The sequence below is a fragment of the Carlito syrichta genome, unplaced genomic scaffold (genome assembly GCF_000164805.1).
Source record: "Carlito syrichta isolate Samal-C Ts95f unplaced genomic scaffold, Tarsius_syrichta-2.0.1 Scaffold311260, whole genome shotgun sequence".
In the NCBI taxonomy this organism is placed as follows: Eukaryota; Metazoa; Chordata; class Mammalia; order Primates; family Tarsiidae; genus Carlito; species Carlito syrichta.
The window spans coordinates 248,809-269,571 of record NW_007255356.1 but is presented as its reverse complement, the minus strand read 5'-3'; the positions used below and the strand labels follow the sequence as shown (position 1 = coordinate 269,571).

The 20,763-nt window shown below is 33.0% G+C and overlaps 1 protein-coding gene across 1 annotated transcript in view; it reads left to right on the top strand.

The window, feature by feature from the left end:
* PCDH10 (protocadherin 10) overlaps positions 1-20,763 on the top strand; it is a 59,781-nt gene that overhangs the window by 11,200 nt on the left and 27,818 nt on the right. The window contains exon 6 of the mRNA XM_021717848.1: positions 2,077-2,382. Within this exon, the coding sequence (XP_021573523.1) occupies positions 2,077-2,382 (306 nt within the window). The remainder of the gene's footprint in view (positions 1-2,076; positions 2,383-20,763) is intronic.

The window sequence follows — 20,763 nt, the reverse complement described above, 5'->3', positions numbered from 1 at the left end:
ACATTAGTATTCAACTTTATCAAAATCCAATAAAGCAATTATAGCTTCATGTTTGAACATAATTCAATTAACTCTTCAAATATAATATCACTTAAATATATTTTAAAAAGAAATAACTGCACATAATAATTTTACTCTTAAAGATAGTTCCTACTATTTAAAAAAAAACCACTCGTTTTCCCATCACTCTGTTATTAAATGGGCAGCATTTATTCCGCAGTGTGTCAAAATACAAATCTCCTCTCTGGTTCTGTTCCCTCTAGCCTCTACCTACTTAGCATGTAAATGTGTATCAGGAACATTCCCCTTCCCTTTCTCTTTTTCTTTTTGCATATCTTCTTGCAGAAATAGGATAAAGGGCTGAGTTTCTCTGGTGTCTGGTGAAACATTTACATGTTCTACATGTTGTTCTCAGTCAGATTCCTTAATCCCAGCTTCAGCTCACGTTTTCTTTCCTCAACAGTTCACTGATCAGTAATTTACTTCCAGACTTCTACAGGACAATTATCAATGGAATGCTAGAATCAAAGTCAGACTTAGCATTATACGTAGTTTAATTTAAAATAAAGCCATTACGTAGTGAGATTAATATACAAGAAGAAGTTGGGTCTTAGTTTTTAAAAATTAACTATGTGATTAGCTATTCTTAACTCCAAAATACTGTGGATAGAGTATTTATAATTTTGAAAAAAATGTTGTATGTGCAAGTACTACTATATGTATACAAACACACATACACACATATAAATCAACAGATAACAGAATACCATTAGAAAATTGAAAGTTAAAACCTGCTATAGGGTTTAAATAACTTGTGGTATTTATAGAAGTAATGATCAAGATGTTTATTAAATAAATATTACTCTATTGGTTAAAAAAAAATCTAATTTTTTCCAGTCTAGTTACGCATTTGAGAGTTTTTGTCTACAGACTAATAATCAAATTTTGTTTTTTCAAATTGATACTGTTTTAGCGTATTTAATATGTTACCATGTCTAGAAAAACATTAAAATACTATTTTTGTTTATGTGTAGTGCTTTATATCAGCAGATATATCGAATAGTATTATGTAGTGCTTAAAAATTCTTATGTTTTGCTTTAGAAACTGAATTACCTTTCTTGATCATAATCACATGGTATTTGATAATTTTGTCAATCTAAGGAAGACAGTGAAATCTGAAGTTGTCATTTGAAATCTTGGTATTATAGGATTAGTAAGCAAACAGTTCTGTGTTGACCAAGACAAGTGTGTTCTAGTATAGAACAAGTAATAAGGTATTTGTCAATAGTATCTGCAGGTGATTTACACTGCATCTGGTTACCTTGGTTTCACTAATTACAGTCATTTGTTCTGGGTTTGTCTAAGGTGGTAAATGATAAGTGGTTTTTAGTAATATGGACTACCTGGGTGCCATTGAGAAATACCTTTAGGAGAAATACCTTTAGGAAGTCACTTGCTAGGAACCTAAGAAGGCATGCTTTTGGCTGCTCGTGAAATTGTGTTTCATTCTTGATATTTACTGATTTATCTGTGCTTATGACATATTTCTGCTGAATTGCACTTTATTTCACGTCCAGATTTCATAATCTAAGTATCATTGTTAGCACTTAGTGTATTTCTTCCATTTTTGTCTCTCAGAAAAAAGAAAATCAGATGACTTCTCATTGTTAGGATTATGGATCATGAATCCTTTACCCTTGGGTTTTTTCTCTATTGTGAACTTCCCAAGACATTTTTTAAATATCCAATTTTTTTTTTATACTCACGATTTTCTGCTCATTTAATAGTTTAGCGCCAACATTTTTTCCCCCTGTCCTCTGAGTGGATTGAACCATCTACCTCAGAGGCCTCTTTTCCAGAAGAGTCTTACCTTTTATCTTTGCAGATTACTTTCTCTTTTTAAAGTGATGAACAAAAGGAAACAAAGACAGTTGGGCTCCTGTCAAGTTAAGACAAGAGAAATTTGTCAAGACACCGTCACCCGTGACCCTTTGAGCTACCTGCAATCTTTCCTTGCTAAGCAGCTGGTCATGTTGGTGAAGCCTACATCTGTAGTTTCTATTTTCTGCCTACAGGTATGGATCTCTTCTCCAACTGCACTGAGGAGTGTAAAGCCCTGGGCCACTCGGATCGGTGCTGGATGCCTTCTTTTGTCCCGTCTGATGGACGCCAGGCTGCTGATTACCGCAGCAATCTGCATGTCCCTGGCATGGACTCTGTTCCAGACACGGAGGTGTTTGAAACTCCAGAAGCCCAGCCCGGGGCCGAGCGGTCCTTCTCCACCTTTGGCAAAGAGAAGGCCCTTCACAGCACTCTGGAGAGGAAAGAGCTGGACGGACTGCTGTCTAATACGCGAGCGCCTTACAAACCACCATATTTGAGTAAGTATGGCACAAAGGGTTTTGTGAAAATATTCCCCTTGAGGAGATAAAGAGCAACATCCCATGCTTCTTGGTAAAATAGGATTCGGGTTGTTTGTAGAAGCAAAAGTGACTTTGGATGCAGGTGGCACTTTCTTATGGAAAAATGTGTGTGCTTAACAGGAAGGCGTGATCTCCTGTGTTAGGACATCATTGCTGACAATAAAACACAACCTTTGCTTTTGTTGAAGAATACATTTTTCAAATGTTCTTCATTGACTATTTCACGCTGGCTTACTTGGTTTCCATGTGTTTTGAAGGGTTAAATTAAGATGGGGGAATTTATCTCTTGACAACCTAAGCATTTTCTCATTGATACCAGCAAAAGGCCTAATTGTCCTTTTACTGTGGTGATATTAATCAACTTGGCAAAATCCAGGAAGCTGTGCAGGCATCATTTTGAACATTTAGCATGATTTAGTAATAGATTCAGGACTCTTATCAGAATCAGCGGCACTCTGTGATGGAAGAGGGTCAATATAACAATAGTCTTCATTTATTTAAAATAATAGGTTCTTCTAACATTAAAGCATTCAAAATTGCACTCAACTCTTTCAAAATAAGGGACCATATTTTTTGCGGTTTTTTTTTTTTTTTTGAGTTGGGGTTTCACTCCAGGCTGGAGTATGCATAGATTGTATTTTACAGACATTGTGAATAATAAAAATGCTTTGAGATTCTGGAATATATTTCCTTTGAGGATGTTGGCAGTGATATTAGTTCACTTATGTTCTGTTATGCAGGAATTTTTTCCTTTTCGTTAATGCGTAAATACGACTGACAATTGAATGTCTTCATCAAACTACATAAATAATATTTGATAAAGATGAAGCATAACAGCTCAATCAAAAGATGACTTATCTCATCCACCAATTCCAACCTACGTAATGCTTTCTTTCATCTTCTAATGCAAAAACAAAAAAACCAAAAATTCATGAAACTCTAAGCTGCAAACAAAAGATGAGATAGATGGTAGATGTATCATTTCTTGTATGATTGATGAAATGAGAAGGAAAAAAATGTTTCTAAACACTCAAAGGAGATTAAAAAAACCCAGAAGAACATTTATTTTAGCCCTTCTGATGTACAATGTGAAAGACATGGATGGAATGTATGAAGGCTGTGGCCACTAGTCTGGACATTGTTCATGAGACTAGACAAGTGTCATATGGTTAAAGGAGCGGGTCTTTCTTCAGATGCATACATTGTGGTGACAACAGTGATTAAATGGTGTTTTTCTGGAGGATTGTGTTCAGCTTTTCAAATTATTTAGAAATGCTCTTACCCCATCATGCTGTAATACTTTCGCTCTTCAGAAACAAAAAGGTTTGTGCCTCCCTACAAACTGATACTTGTTTTGTTTTAAAATTTGAATTTATAGTCTATAAGGAGAGCACAAATACTTTTAAAGAAGGGAAAGTATTGAGATGTTTAAGACAGCATTTGGATGCTAAAGTCCTAAAGTTTAATTCACAAATTCACATGTTCCAGGAAATTAAAGTAGCTTAAACAAGTTTTAATAAGTGAGGACCCTGACGGGATCTTTGCCCCTGAAATTGAATTCTGGACTTAAAATTTTATTTATTGTTGAAAGTAAAACTTTTCCAAATTTTAAACAGCATATTCTACTATTGTTTCACTTAAATTAAGAATATACATTTTAGAAATACATTACCAATAATTTCAGGGTGAAAAGTGAAAGGGCATATAATTCAGAATAATTAAAATTTCTATTTCTAAATTGATACAAATATATTTGTTTTTTTCCATATAAGAACAGATACATCTACTTCAAATACAGTAGTAAAATCCACTTACTCTTGTTATTCTTAGTCAGAACTCATCTTGGTGAAATTACACTTACAAATAGAACTGAAATTTTAGACATCCACAAATGTCTTTAATCCACTGACTAGCTTTTTATTTTTTTACTTTAAAAATTATAGTAATAATTTTTATTAATTAAATATTAATGAATCATATATTTCAGTGCCAATTTTTCAACTTCTTGAGAATCTGGCGTTTTCCTTTAGAAATCTGATGTTGGAGATTGTGAAATTTATTAGCAGTTATATGTATTGCTGGAAGTCAAAAGACGGCACCTATTATTTTACCAGAAAAAGTTAAATTTGTTTGCATGTTGTCTAGGTATACGTGTTGGAATGAATTAGTTTTTAATGACAGTTTATATTTTATCCATTTTAGGTGGTTCACATTGCTCAAAATTTAGAATTTGAGGTTGAAGTGTGACATGGATAGAAAATTAACCTGAAAATAACTATTGTGTTGGTTTTTACTTAGCCTTGGTTCTTCATACATCTTTAATCATGTCTAATTTTTAAAAAGTAACTTTTAGTGTTTAATGTCATCTTAGAATCACAATTATCTTTTCATAAATCCATAATTAATCATGCATCTGACTTAATAGTTATAGTACATTTTATGGTTAACCTAATAATACAAACTATAAACCAAAACTAGCCGGACTCGGCTCAACCTGTAATCCCACGCCTTTGGGAGGTTGAGGAGAATGGTTTGCCTGAGCCCGCGGGTTCGAGACCCGCCTGGGGAGCGAGACCTCATCTCTACAATAAATCAAAAAATCAGCCGGGCGTGGTAGCGCATGCCTGTCATTCCGGCTACTCGGAAGGCTGAGGCGGAAGGATCACCGGAGTCCAGCCGGTCGAGGTTGTGGTGACCGGCAGCAGCCACTGCACTCCAGTCTGGGCGACAGAGTGAGACTCCAACTCAAAAAAAAAAAAACCAAAACTATTCTTGATCATTTTGTTCCCTAAATTCACATGTTGATAGTTTTTAATGCTTGTGCCTTTTATCATTAGGAATAGAAATAGACTCATCTTCTAAGTACAAAAATGCAAGTCCCTTACATAATTAAAGAAGCTAAAAATTGACACTAATAACTTGCTTTTAATCAAAATGTTTAAATAAGAGGTGGCAATAGAGGAGGCGGTATTATTTTTCTTTTGCTAAACATGCAGTTAGTTTTCTAACGAACATAATGTACATTTTTATGTTCAGAAAGGTTGCTGTAGATGTCGTTATTTTTTGTGTAGCTTTAAAAAGCCTAATGAAGATGTTCCTGTTATTTATACAGTGATAACAGTGCAATGGTGATATGCTTAAAAATACAAATGAATCTTCCTCTGTACTAACAACATTCAGTTTCTATAACTCTGATTGCTGAAGTTAACATTTAAAACTGCAAGGAGACAACTTTTACACATAACTAGGTGTACGCAAACATTTTAAAAAGATTACTGTAAGTCTTTAAAAAAATGCCTAAATACAGTCACATTATCTTCTATTTTAATGCATAAGAAAAGATCCAGAAGAGAACACATGAAGCATTTAATAAAAAGAAAGTTATCTTTTAAAACTCAGGAGTCATTTTAAGCACATCTGTTAATTCTTGCCAAGTAGGTCCCAAGCACTTCATAAGCTTGCTTTTGCTTATTTTTTTATAATGCTATAGTTTGATACTTGATAGAGAGCCAAGGTATATACTGAAAGGTTGAAGAAATAAATGTAAACATGTAGAATATGGAGATATATTCAAAACACCATATTTAGATTTATTACCTTAAAATATTAATAAATTTCAACTTAGCTATAATTTTTTATTAGCGCAATTAAAAAATACTACAATACCACTATAACCTTTCATTAAAACTAATAACTATTTTCACACCTTAAATAACAATAATAAAATGAAAAAAATATTTTCTGAAGTTTTGAAATAGCATTGCATTTTTATCCTGATGATTTTAAGGACTTGTTTAAAATGATAGACATCTTATTTAATAATTTAGTATTTCAAATGACACAATAAGTTGCATGTGAAAATAATGAATGGTGTCAACAATTAAAAAACATAAAATTATGTAACTGATATTGAATGTAATTGATAAAAGCTATATTCCAAATATAATGTAGAAAAAACCTAATAGTTAGAACAGTACTCTTCAGTATTTTTTGTGATCATTTTTGCTTATGATTTTGGCTTTACACTTTGAGTTTCATCTCTTAAAATTTTTGTCAGTGAGTGAATATGTCATTCAGATGCCCTTAGCCTATATAATACAGTAATAAAGGCATAAGGATTTGTTATTTGGAAACTTGTTGATTTCTTGCCAGTGAACTTAATCAACCCCTAAAAATGGAAAATAATTCTGAGATAATCAATGAAATTACATCAAAATATATTTGTAAAATTATTTCTTTCATTTGTTTAAAGTGTCATACAATATTTTATTGAATAAAGTGAAAAACGGCATTGACATAATGACTTTTTAAATTTCTAAGTCCATGAAACCTTCTAGAATCATAGAACTAAAAGGAACCATTTGTTGTGGTGGTTCATCCTGCCTTCTTATTACACAAGTTAGACTAGTCCAGGTATACCAAAAAAAATCATTCTGGCTATCTCCTAACCTAACTTTATTTTTGCCAACTTGTAAGCCCGTTTGAAATTTCAACTCAATTCAACCATATCATCACAAGGCCAAATAGGCCAAATTTTTGAAACGTTGCATTTAAAATATTACTAACCGTTTACCTAGACCTTTCTTCTAGGTAAACTTCATTTTGAGAAATTTCTTTTTGGAATCTACATCATGTCTATGAGCACTTCCAGTTTTTAGTTGATTGGAATTGTAGAACATGTTTTGTTTGGTAACATTTCTTTCAATCCCTTCATTATCTCAGTCTGCCTTCTGTGAATTTTCATAATTTGTTGAACTCATAGTATGGTAAGAGCATATATAGAATTCAAAATAAAAAGACTTTTCTTATTGATACACATCACCCTCCTTACATACCCCTGTATAGTGTTTTCTCTGGGATTTCTACATTCCTCTATTGTCATAGATATATAGCTTCACTGTCCAATGTTAAAGTCCACAAGTAAGTATTTTTGTATAAGGCCAACGCATATCTGTCCTATACGCCCATGCATCACTGAATGAATGGACATCTTTTTTAGGATGTTTATTATGTTTCTACTAGATATGTTAATTTCTGTTCACTTTTCTTCCAAGTCATCTTACTTACTTAAAATCTATTCCTGAGAGTTTTTGTACTCTGGCTCTTTTTTATGTACATCTACATTTGTGAACCTAATATTCTCACATTTTTAGTCTATCTCTTTGTGACAAATTTCTGATTTTAAAATTATACTAGTCATTCCATTTTTCCATTAAATTCTTTTGTTCAGGAATTATGAGTAAATCTCACAAAATCAAAATATTCTACTCGCTTCAACTCTATAAGCCGGAAACAAATTATAACTTAGGATCCTCAAACAAAACCAACTGCTGTTCATATTCTTTCTATATCTACATTTTTTAATTTTAATTTTAATTTTATTTAATCATAGTATTTATTTTGTCTCTGAATTTTATTCTATTCTATTCTTTGAAAAGTGGTAATCTATTCATAGTTCACGTCATTATTCCAATTAACTTACTGATGTAACAGTTGACTGAAACTTCCCTAGTGCTCTAGATAAATGAGATAATATTTTGCTTCTTTTGTTGTTGGGTAGTGGTCTATATCAACTAATTCCATGTAGAGTGAAAGCTATAAAAACCCATGTGAGGTGCAGATATGAAACAGAAAAATTTGTTTTATATCCATAATATCTGGTAATTCCTGTAGGCAATTTGCTTTTTCATTATTCAGACTCAGTTCTTCTCTGTGACTTATGTCATGTCATTTAAAATTTATGCCTTTGGGTGATTTGAAACTAGTTAGTATCCAAGAAATTTCTTTTTCCTTTGTTAAATAACGGTTTCATAGCTGCTTTTATCCACGTACTTACTATCTTTATAACTCTCTGCAGTACATAAAGTATCATTTTAATATGACACCAGGTTGAATTGACTTTATTTTGATGATTTGACCTGTGTTTTATCTAAACCTTTTTATTCTAAGAACAAAACTTACATGACCACTAGTAAGTCCTATGTTTTACAAATAATTTCTCATTATTTATTAACTTTATTAAAATCTTCTGTTTTATTATGTTGTATTACCAATACAACTACTCTTCTGTCATATTTAGATTCATTACCCAGATACGCATATTATAAATGCTAAATAATGATGTGATGAAAAATGAATGAGTGGACGTTTTTAAGTACCAAAGTTTTCTTTAATACGGTCATCATTCATTCATTCATGTATGCACTCCATTGCACATACACACACCCCAACAGTTGCTTGGATGTCTCCAAGCAACTGTTCTTTTTTCTTCTAAGTTTTCAAAAGGTTTGAAATTAGTTGTATTCTTCTCTAGCTAGTACGTATAGGTCTTTTTGGGGGAACAAAGAATTTAAACTAACCAAGTTATTGAAATGTGCCCAAAAAGAGTGTTTTTAAAAATATGATGGAGTTTTTGATACTTTGAGATTTTAAAATTCTTTAAATTGATCTAAGAACTTGTTTCATACCCTAAAATACAGTTAAATTGTTTTATGTTTCTTAACTTTATTAGAATTTTAATTACTTTTTTTCTTGGTTTGTAAGACTGTCTTTATTTACATATTTTATTTACAAGCAGCTTTATATTATCATCTCTCATTTTCCACCTTTTTATAAAGAGTTTTATATTTTCCTCTGGTTTAGTCACTTTTCAAAAAGATTTAATTCCCGTGTAAGATGTATTTATTTATTTGAATTTTGTAATTACATTTTCCAGTTCACAGATATCTAGTTAAATAAAATATTGTCATTTAAAAGTATATAGAGAAAATTTAATTGATAAAATTATGTACATTTTTACTCAATATTTTACAGATCTTTAGTATGAACCTTTATCTGTTTCTTAAGGCAGTTTATCTCATGCATACTTTGCATTTTATTGGGTTAACATTGAGCATATTAACAATATTTGTATACTTCATTTTATATTACAGATCATTTCCATCCTCTTTCTTATTTTGTACATTGGAATTAAACCCATGTAAGCATTTGTTTATCATATGAGCTTAACAGAAGAAGATTATCAATTAAAATATAAATAGAATTATTCAATGAGAAGGAATATCTACTTGGGAATTTTTCTCCTGCTTCATCAAACTGAAGATTTTATGAGTCAAAATTCAAACACATTAAGTTATAAAGATATTGTAAATAAGTCTGGAATATACAAATTCAGTTGCCTATAAAAATCATTAAACATTATTTAATACTCAACGTGCCAGACTTTTTTTGGGTGAGTCTGAGTCTTCTGAAATCTTTGTAATAGGAGTTAGATAGCATTATTTAGATAATATAGCTTGGAAACTGTTTTGAACTATGAGGTTCATTGTTCAAAATTAAGTCATATTACTGAATAAAGACTAAACTCAGCATGAGTCATTTTAGTGTGTTCTAGAGAATAACACAATTTTTGAAGTTTTATATTGAGTTACAATATAAAACTTCCTAGTCACTGCAAAGCTTGACCTACTTCAGGTCAGTTGGAGAGAATGTAGAAGATTTGAAAACATTGAATCCCCAAATGTAATTGTATACCAAAAGACATGAATGAAAACAAATTGTAAGCTCAACTTTCACAGATAAAAATCAGAGTTTTATTTATGATTTTTTAACTTATACATTATATGTCAATATATACCTACATGTGTTGTGTATGTTACTAACAAAGCACTTCCCGTATTTGTTCTCTTAGAGATATATTTATTTTAACCATATGGATTAAAGAGACAATATTTGAAATTAATTTTAATAAGGTTTCTATATATGTACACTAGAGTGTTAATCTAAATTATAAATGACAACCTTAAGAGATTGAGTTAGACAAGTAATTATAAATATATATTCTTTATGTTCTAGTTTCATGATTCAGTTGTTTGAATACGCTCACACACACATATACGTGCCATACAGAAGTACTATATTCTTAATTAATTAAATTTAATTTATAATTATACCCATCAGCTACTAGAGAAATAACAGATGTGATAATGCTTAACACAAAAGTAAATTTATTTATTTAGCTAATGACTACTACACTGTGAGAAACAGCTATCTGGTGCTTACTAACATGGCAATATGGTGCTTATTGAGAAACAGATCTGTGATTCAATCCATTTTAATCTATTCCTTTATTTGTACTTTTTGAGAATTAGTTCCCAACATTTAAGTCTAGCAAAATTAACCACGACACTGTAGAGGAAGCAGGTTTCTGGTTCTAGCATTCATGTATTCTGAGGTACATATTTTTAACTGTTAGTAAGAACTTTGTAGCCGTAGTACTTTTTTCCCCATTTTAAGATTGACATTAGCCAGGATTCCAATGTTGTCTGTGTTGAATATTTAATTATTATATGTTTTACACAAACTAGAAATTGTCTAGAGTTTATCACCAAATGTTTTAAGTATCACCTGTATGCCATCAACTATATTTGGGTTGAAACTTAGATAGTTATTATTTTATTCCATAAAAGCATATTTATAAATGTTTCTGTCATCATTTTCAAACAGTAATCTTTTAAAAAGACTTACGCATAGAAGTAATACATAGCCAAAATCGTTAACAAAAGTAAACTTTCTGAATTAAATTTTGAATTATCCTGGATAAAAAATTAGTAAGGGTAGAGGATTTCTTGTTCTTTTATATTTAATGAAGCATATCATTGGGTTGGTTTCTTAAAGTGCAACACATGGAAGAAATTTCTGAGCCAACTATGGCAGCAGTATACAAAATGGATATATCATGAAGTTATCTCGATGATACACATGTTGATGGGATTGGTGGTCGAAATAAGTCTGTAGATATGAGAATTAATATAATAGTTTGCCAGTCGCCAAACATGGTATGCCTAGAAAATTTATAGAGAAACTGGAGGTTGATATGAAAATTTAGTTTAAAATTCTTGTACATTATTTTCACCATTGATTAGTTTGATTCCTGAATGAATTCTCTTGTTAGTCGCCAAAGGTGCAATTTTAGAATTATTTTCCTTACAATCGCAAATTACATTGGAGGTCATAACATCTAGATGTGTTTTGGTAGCTATGTCCTGATTCTTTACTTACCTCAATCTTTTCGATAGGAATAATGGTAATGGATGACAATATCATATGTAATCTACAGCTTTATGAAGTTACCGTTTCTTAAATTTCTAAAGTAATGAATAATTTCAGGCGTATACCAAAGCAGAGAGAATCACATACTAAATATTTTGTGTTTTTCATCACTAAGATTAAGCAGTCATCTACTCTAGGTCAAATTTGTTTCATTCAAACACTAGCACAACTGCTCCGTCTTTTAGATGTTTAGAAGCAAATCCAGAAATTCTGTAGTTTAATCCATTAATATTTCAGCATGTGTTTTATTAAAATAAGGTCTATTTTTCACATAACCACAAGAGCAATATTCCTTTCTCAAAAATGAGTTCCCTATTATTGATTGCCAAGTTATTGTTTAAATTTTGTTAATTTCTTATACATATTATGTTATCCATAATTAGTCTCATTAGTGATTGAGATAAGCTTTACCAATGGCAACAATTGTTTTAAATTTTTTTTATTTCAAATTATCAAAGCATAGTATGCAAGTAGAAAAGTACAAAAATCATACATGTATGACTCAAGAAAATGCCACAAAATGAGCATATCTGTGTAATCAGTGACCAAAACATTTCTAGGCACTGAGTCCAGGAAGATTACTATGGCAGAACTTCAAGAAATCCATCGTTCTTCCCATTTCCAGTACTGTCACTTTATGGATTACTACCATCCTAGTATCTAACCTAAGATTAATTTTTCTGAGGTTTAAGCTTTATATAGTGGGAGTATGTTTGAGTTCCACTAAAATTGCTAGCTAGTTATCTCCTTGATGATAACAGGAAAACTATCTTCAGGGTCCAATATATACCATGGTGTCAGTGAAAAAAGTCATTTTCGTTAGTGTGCATTCTCCTTAAATATAATTTACTATCATTGGGTTCTCTTCTTGTCTATCAGAAATGCTTGATACTTGTCTTTGTCTTTCTTATCGATTAAAACACAATCTTCTGTTAACTTAAAGACTTATATAGAACCAAACATTTAAAAATGTTAACTTGAATATCAGATTACAGCAAAAGAGTAGAAAAACTGGGATGTCTGTATTTAATTTTTCTTTGAGTGCAGACTAGAACTTTGTGACAAATTGTAGATTATGATGCTTAAAGGAGATCTTAAATAGAGTAAAGAAAGTAACATTTTGGAAAACAGCATTATCTGAGAAGACTTTAAAAGGATTTAGGAATTGTGAATTGAGAAAAAAGTGGAGAGGTGACATAATAAATGTTAAGTATTTAAACAAATGCTACACAGATAAGATAGTGATCAGGTAATCTCTTTATGGAGAGCAGAAAAAAAGGAAGTGGATTTATATTGCTCCTGTAAGATTTAAATTGCATATTATAGGAAATATTCCGACCCTGACACTGTTTTTTTTTTTTTTTTTTTTTGCTGGGGGATATGGAAACTTTCTACAGAGAAATCTTTACAAACTACAGATGTATGCCTCTGCAGTTTGGTGGAATAGCACTTTCTGGCCCTGTGATGTATGTTCCCGCACAATGCTTTTTCCAAGCTGGGTCTGGCAAAGCAGTGAAAAGGCTCAATCTACCTGATGATAACAAAGAGGCAATTGAAAAAGACTTGGTTGTGTCTAGTTCCCTCCCTTCTTGTTTCTCTGTGGAGAACTTCTTATCTTTCTTTAAAATTTTGAGGAGGAAAACATGTTTCCTAAATTCCTTTTTTCCTTCACCTCACACATTGAATTGCAATGGAGAATAAAATGTCCAGGAACAAAAATTAAGAAATCATAGTTTTAGAAAGAGATTTGAGGAGGTGCATAGAGTTTAAAAGCTGAGTATGAGAATGTCAGCTATATTATATACATATGCAAAAGATAACATAGATTGTGTATATATTAAAAGTACACATCATAGCATGAATGTTTAAAACTTTCTATTATAGTAAATAATAGTTTATAGAATGAAGACAGATGACTAGATGCAACATATCTTACTTTGTAAGTTCACAGTAGGCTATGAATTCAAAGGAAGTAGATGAAAGAACATACGAACTTACTTTGTCTAATGAGTCTTCGCTTTCCTGGGTGGGCTTATTGTTCTCATAATAAGAATTTTTCACTTTTGGAATCAAATTATTATTTGCTAAATTTTAAGGGCAATCCATGTTAGTGTGCAATTGCTCATACTTAAATAAACATAAAACAGTCATTATTAATGTTCCAAGGTCAAGTTGTCTTCTATCCTTAAGCATATTAGTAATCTGTGCTTTCTTTATTATTTTGGACGATCTAGCAATCAGATAATACATGCCGGGTATAATTATTATATTTGGGGTTGATATTTTAGAGATTGAATGAATATGTAGCCTTGACTTGGTAATGTAGAAGCATGAATTAATGACACACCTAAGAAAAAGAAAATGAAAAAGAAAATGAAAAAGAAAGTAATGAAGCGGGGATTTGTGTTAGCTAAATATTAATGCTAAGTAGAATAATAACAAGAGTAGCCTCTTATGGAGTGCCCATTTTATAGACATGAGTAGATAAAATACTATGTAATAAAGACACCAATTTTATAAATTATTACAAGGTGATAGCTCTCATCTTCAAGGATCATGAAATAAGCCAAGTGAAACTCAGGCTGTAGTAAATAACTTTGGAATTAGATATATAAATATTTTAAGTGTATAAATATACATAATTTTATATAGGCAAAATGATTTGTATCAGACAATGTAGAAATGTTTTTTGTCGATAGATAGTAAATTCTAACTCCTTGGTGCTTGAATTAAGCTAAGTACTTGGGAAATCTATACTTTGAACTTATAGTATGGGATGGTGTGAAGATAATTATTTTTCAAGTTGTTATCACAAAATATTGACTCATTGAAATTCCTATGAAAGGAAATTTGTAAAAAATTCAGGCTATGTTAAAATTATTCTTAGGAAATTCTTGACATTGGATAGTTTAAGTTTTGTAACTCACAGTCAAAGTTGGGTTTGAGATCTTGTAACATCATTTTTGGTAATTCAAATTGCTCCTTTTGTAGTAATTTTCATAGAGGTTGTTTCCAGAATGTTTATACTAAGTGTGCTAGTATATCTAATATGGAGGAAGATTACGTTTCCGTTAAATGAGAACATTTAAAGTAGTTGTAGAGGGCGTATCATATTGTTTTGATGTTAATTTTAAATCTTCGTCCTTTTTTTCTAATATTTCAGACTTCTTCACATTTAAATTATTTTCCTTTCTAATTTCTGGGGTGTATCAATAAGTCCTGTTATTTTTAGTGCTATTATTTATCATAAAGGAGCAACTTAACAGTTTAAAACTCGAAAAATGTCTTACCCAGCTGATTTAGGCAGGTCTCCCCAAGCTACTGACAAGAACAGTGTGACCCATATTCAAGAAAACGTACTGTTAAGCACAACTATATTCCAGGCACAGTGGTCTTCAGTTGTGTCTGGCCTAGAACTAGGTTATATAAATGTACTCAAGGTCTGGGGTTTAGGAAAATGCTTATGGCAGACGAACTCTACACAGAATGATGTGAAAATAAGACTATCTTAATTTTTTTAAATGCCAATCTAATGACTAAATAAATACTCCTGAAAGATCTCCAGGGGAAAAAATAAAAACACAATCTGAACTCCAGTTGACAGTGTAAAGGGAATTAGACCAACTAATTTCTGGTGATCGCACTTATCCTAAGGCATTCTCATTGGACGTTGAATGATCTGTACCTGCCAGACAGATCAGAATGCTCAGATTGGGTCATCTCAGTGTTGCCCACTTCGGGTCATCCTAGAAGCACTGAAAATGAAAAACAGAAAAATCCAAAAGCATTCTTAATTATTGAATCCTCCTTCCATTCCCCAAACCTCACGCAAACCACCAGACTTCCTTTGAGATTTTTTTTTTTCCAGTCATTAAATCAACCTCGGGCATATGGCAGTACTAGTGAAAAGTTTTCTCCTTTCTTTAAAATGAACTTGAAATACAATCTGTTCTCCTGATTGAACATGGTATCCTTAGTAAACACGTGCTTGATAAATATTTTGTTCTTTTTGCCTTCAGAATAGATTTTCCTAAACATCATGAATATTGTCCATTTTGACTTTATTGTAACTTGGAACTTTTAATTTTAGAAGATAATATTGATTTTGTCCTCAAGGTTTGCATCTACTTCCTTTGAATTCATAGCCTACTGTGAACTTACAAGAGTGGTTTTTGTACACGTTATCATATCAGAGAAGTGATGTGGAGAACGCCAGTGATGGGGCCAGTTAGTCAGGTTTCTAACACTAATCCAGCCAGTAACTAGCCGCGTAACTGCTGTAGTTTCTTTAACATTCCTATAGCACATTGTCCTCATCTGTGACACAGATCCTACAGAACTCATTGTGAAAATTCAATTATTTAACATATTTAAAGCAATGAGTGACTGGCCCAAAAGAAGCACTGATTAAGTGTTCGAGGCAACCATATATTCAGTTAAGATTGGAACAATAACATCAGGCTGAGTATGGACAAAATTACAATTCTGGGCTTAAATAGAGCTAATTATGCTCTCTGACGACTAGAGAAAAATCAGACTCCAAATGTTATCTTCACAATATATCCCTATTTTACATCTGCAGTATATATTTCACATCATGCGTATGTTAAAAGTACAGTCTTCCTATTTTGCCTTTTAACTCGTGAAACCAATGGAGTAGATAGATACTTTAGAACTAAATGTATCATGCCCAGTAAAAATTAAGCCTTATTTGTTTTATGGTTATGTTTATCACAAAGCATGGTTAGAACTTCTAAAGCTTTATATTCTCATTATTGTACTTAACTGGTGGATTTACAATGAATAAAGATACTTGATTAAATAATACTAGCAGATGCAGGCAGTAATAATAATCTGACCAAGTTTACTCATTTTTAGAGCAACAGATTTTTCTTTCAGTATAGGAAGTAGCATATTTGCTAACCGCAGAAAAAAATTCTGTTATTTTAGGCCAAAACGTTTTTAAAGTGATACAAATCAATTTGACTCATCTATATTTAGACGATTGTATTTGCCTATTAGTGTAACATCTGTCCATGGACAGGAAATTGTTACTACAAAGAGTTCTGATAGCCATATGTGAGAGACACAGACGCCCTAAAATCATCAGACAAGGTAAAGGAAAATAGTCTGACATTATGGAAAAGCGTATCTTTCTCGAAGATATATCAAAGATATCTATGTCTGTCGTGGATCAGTATTTGGACACATAAAAGCCCCCATACTTTTTAACTTCCTTTGTTCTTTGCTAAGATCTTATTTTCTGGCAAACCTAATTCTCTCAGTCAGCCTTCTGTTTATATTGTTGTAGCTTTGTCTTTCAACGTGAGACAGAACTAACAAGTGGTGTCAGAAGCCCATTTGAGAAACACCTCAAGAAATTGCCCAAACTTTAGTTTCTGCTTATGGCTTATTCATTGGGCTCTCTGTGCAATTCTCATGGTTTTATGACTCTGTGTGCTTTCTGTCTCCCACCTTCTACATCAATTTTGCATATATATCACTATTTTACCTGAATAACAAGAAACCTTACGACCTAAGTTCCAGTGCCCAATTTCATTTCAGAATCATAACATCCTCATTGCTTTTTATGTTCATTTCTCATATAAAAAAACAAAATTTCTTGTTCTTTATAAGATGGTAAAATTCCTACATTTAATGTATTGCTTTGTTCATCTGTAAAAGAAAATATTTAATTTTTTAAAAAATTTAACATTCTTATGAATGTAATTGCTGTAGTCTCCTGCAATTAAGCATTTTTCCTATTATCATCAAAACACACTGGCTTTCAGTGATTCTATGTTGTAAGTTTCTCATTAACAGAGGAACTATGATATTTACTTTATTAGAATGAAATACCTTTGGCTATCTTTGGGAAAGATCCCTTACAGTATAATCGAAGAAGGATTTGTAGAGCTCACTCTGGGGCCACTATTTGAGCGCTAGCTGTATAATTTTTACCGATAGAGACAAAGGACATTCTAGAAGTAGGGAATTGCATGAATAAAAGTGCCAAATTAGAGAGCAAATAATAAATACAGAGAAGTGGACATTCTAAGTAGCTAAGTCTATCAGATAAATCTAGAGTTGTAGTGGAGGTTAAGGTTTGAAAATTTTGTTCTGGATAGATTAAGAAAAGTTTTGGCTAATTAATACGCATAGGAATAGTAGATGAACAATTATTGAGAATGTATTATTAGCCTGGCACTTATTCTATGCGCTTTTCAGAGATGAATAATTTTTAATTTTGTCAAATGAATAGTTATTCCTACCGTGCTCAATTTTCGATTCTAAAACTAGGAAAAGGAGATGTCCTGTTCCGTGGTCCCATGACTGGCAGAAAAAGAACCATGCTTTTCATCTGAGACCCTCTCATTCCAGGGTGGGCGTTTGTAACCAATTAACTACTCGAATCCCAGGTTTAAGAAATATTCAGAAGGGGGGTGGGCAGACGATGCACAAAGCCGGGGGGGGGGGGGGGGGAAGGGAGGGGGCGCATAGCATCCCAAAGGCCACCTGGTCCTAAACCAGAGGAAGGGAGAGCCAGTTGGAGGTCCCACCTTCACGGAACTTCATGAAACCTGCTCGTGTGCCTGTCCTGACTTGTACCCCGCATACTTGTAATTGAAAAAAAAAGAAAAAGAAAAGAAAGGGAATGTTCAGAAGGAAGTTAGTCAAGATCTGCTGTTTGGGACTGTGTTCTTATTTTACGAATAGAGTATCCTGGCCGTTGTCAAGCTTTGTGGTAAAAAGACCTGAGCAAGAGTATTCATGGTGGAGAATGGAAGCGAAGGGACGACGATGAGAGAACATTTGAAAAAGAAAATAGGGCTAGAAAGAGACATGTAGTTATACAAAAGAAAGTTGTTCTCATGGATAGTTCTCCAGTCTTAAAACGGGATGATTGACAGGTGATTGCCTCAGTACGAAGCATAATGATAGCCGGGCTCCGTGGCGCAGCCTGTCATCCCGCGCCTTGGGGCGGCTGAGGTGAGTGGATGGCCTGAGCCCGCGGGTTCGAGACCCGCCTGGGCAGCGAGACCTCAGCTCTACAATCAATCAAAAAATCCGCCGGGCGTGGTGGCGCGCGCCTGTCATTCCGGCTCCTCGGAAGGCGGAGGCGGAAGGATGGCCGGAGCCCGGCGGGTCGAGGCTGCGGTGGCCGGGAGCGGCCCCTGCCCTCCAGTCGGGGCGACGGAGTGAGACCCCAACTAAAAAAAGAAGAAAAAAGAAACACAATGATATGATGAAGTTCGTGTGCGGATAAGGAGTCGATTTTGATTGGGAAACGGACAACCCATTAAAAAAAACCCTGGAAAGTGGCATTTCGGTGAGATGCAAAAAGTGAGACGCCAAATTATATCCGATCATTTTTGTTATTATTACTATTGGGAGATAGTGTTAAAAGCAAGTACCCTTTCTTTTTTTTTAATTCAGAATTTGGGCAGTAAAAAGTGGACACATAGAAAGACGATAACAGAAAACACAAGTAGATTGAATGGAGTGGAGTTATTTTTGCATAAGGAAGATTCGATCGAGTGTGTGTGACTTTTCATCTTCTGAAATATATTATCTGAAATGCTCTAATTAAAATTTTCCATGTCTTCTCTAATTCTGAGAGTTGCACATCAGACCTTTCTAGGGCAAGGTATACTTGTGTCTTTCTACGAAAAGAATAAACCTAGAAACAAATACGTATACATAAACATGTGCATATAAAATGGATGCATGTATATATTCAGTCTTCAGTCTCACAGTTATAAAGTGAATTTAATACTAGTCTATGATCATTATCTGCCTGGCTTTTTCTTTGTTCAATGTTGTGGAAACAATTTCTTGTATAGGCTCCTAGCTTGTATTACTGCAGACACTACCTGAGGCTTGAGAGAGTGGCACAGAATTCCTTTTGCTGAGCAGCTCATTTCACCACTTTACCCCTTTCACAGTTATCTCTAGAACTGAGTTAGCCACAAAAGCACCCAGGCAGTCTTTTGGAATGCAGACTGTTCTGTTACATTGTGAAGGTTTGGAGTGATGGAATGCAGACTGCTTCCAGATATGTAAAGTATAAACCCTGGATTCTCTGCTGTTCTCTGCAAGAAGCCAGGTGTATACTTTCTTTTGTGTTCCCCAAATCCAGTCGTTTCTGCCTCACTTACCAAAATCAATGAGAACCCTTTGCTTTTCCATCTAGCTTCTACTGTTATCTAATTAGAATCTTCCTATGAGACATTCAACTCTAATATTCTCTTTAAAAATTTGAGGCTTTCTGCTGTAGCCACAATCATGTTCGCACAAGTTTTTAGTCTTGTATTTAAACTTTGTCTACGTTGGATGCTTCATGTCTTTTAATATTTGTCAACTTCTTGATACACCATTTTCCACAAGGCCTTTTCCTCAAGGCCTTGTACGTTTACACATTCTATTCTTCCTCTGGAATCTTCTCTTATCTGCAGAATCACTCCCTTCCCCACTACATGGCTCTCTCCTACTCACCAATCAAGATTCAGCTTTATTATATCTTTAATGAGAATCTTTCTGGACAAAGAGATATATGCACTCTTCCTGTAACTTTTTATAGATTCTCATACATAATTGCTGTCTTTAAAATATTTTGTGAAACAATTCTTGGTCCATTGAACTGTAAGATCTTTTAGAACAGAATCATATGCTTCATTTTAGAGTCCCAGAACTGTGTCTGGAGTAAACATCCATAAATGCTTATAGACTACATCAATAAATCAATAAAAGACGCATCCTGAAAGAAAATCAGTCGCTTTTTTTTTCCCCCAAAAAAAGCTGTCTACGTCTGTACCCTGACATGGATAGATAATTAAAAGCAAACAAACAAAAACACTTCCGATCTTAAATCTTCTCCCTTGGATTTCATGGTCTTTCAAATTTCCGTGGTCTCCATAGTTCTATTCTGGCCTTGGCTATATTAGTTCTTTTACTTTTTTTCTGACATCATTATCTCTTTCACAACACCTTCAAATTCATGTTTGACTATCACCAACTGCTCATTTTATTGATCTATTTATTTTGTAAGAATATGGGGTTTTTCCCATCGTTATTGGATGCATTATGTTAAAATTTTTTCTCAAATATTTGTCTTACAGCATTGAGGCCATTAATGGATACCTCAAATGCTGCTTTAAAAAAAATGTGCACAATTTTTTTTACTAGAACTTTATTATAAGTTAATAGTTTTTTATTTATTTTTGATGA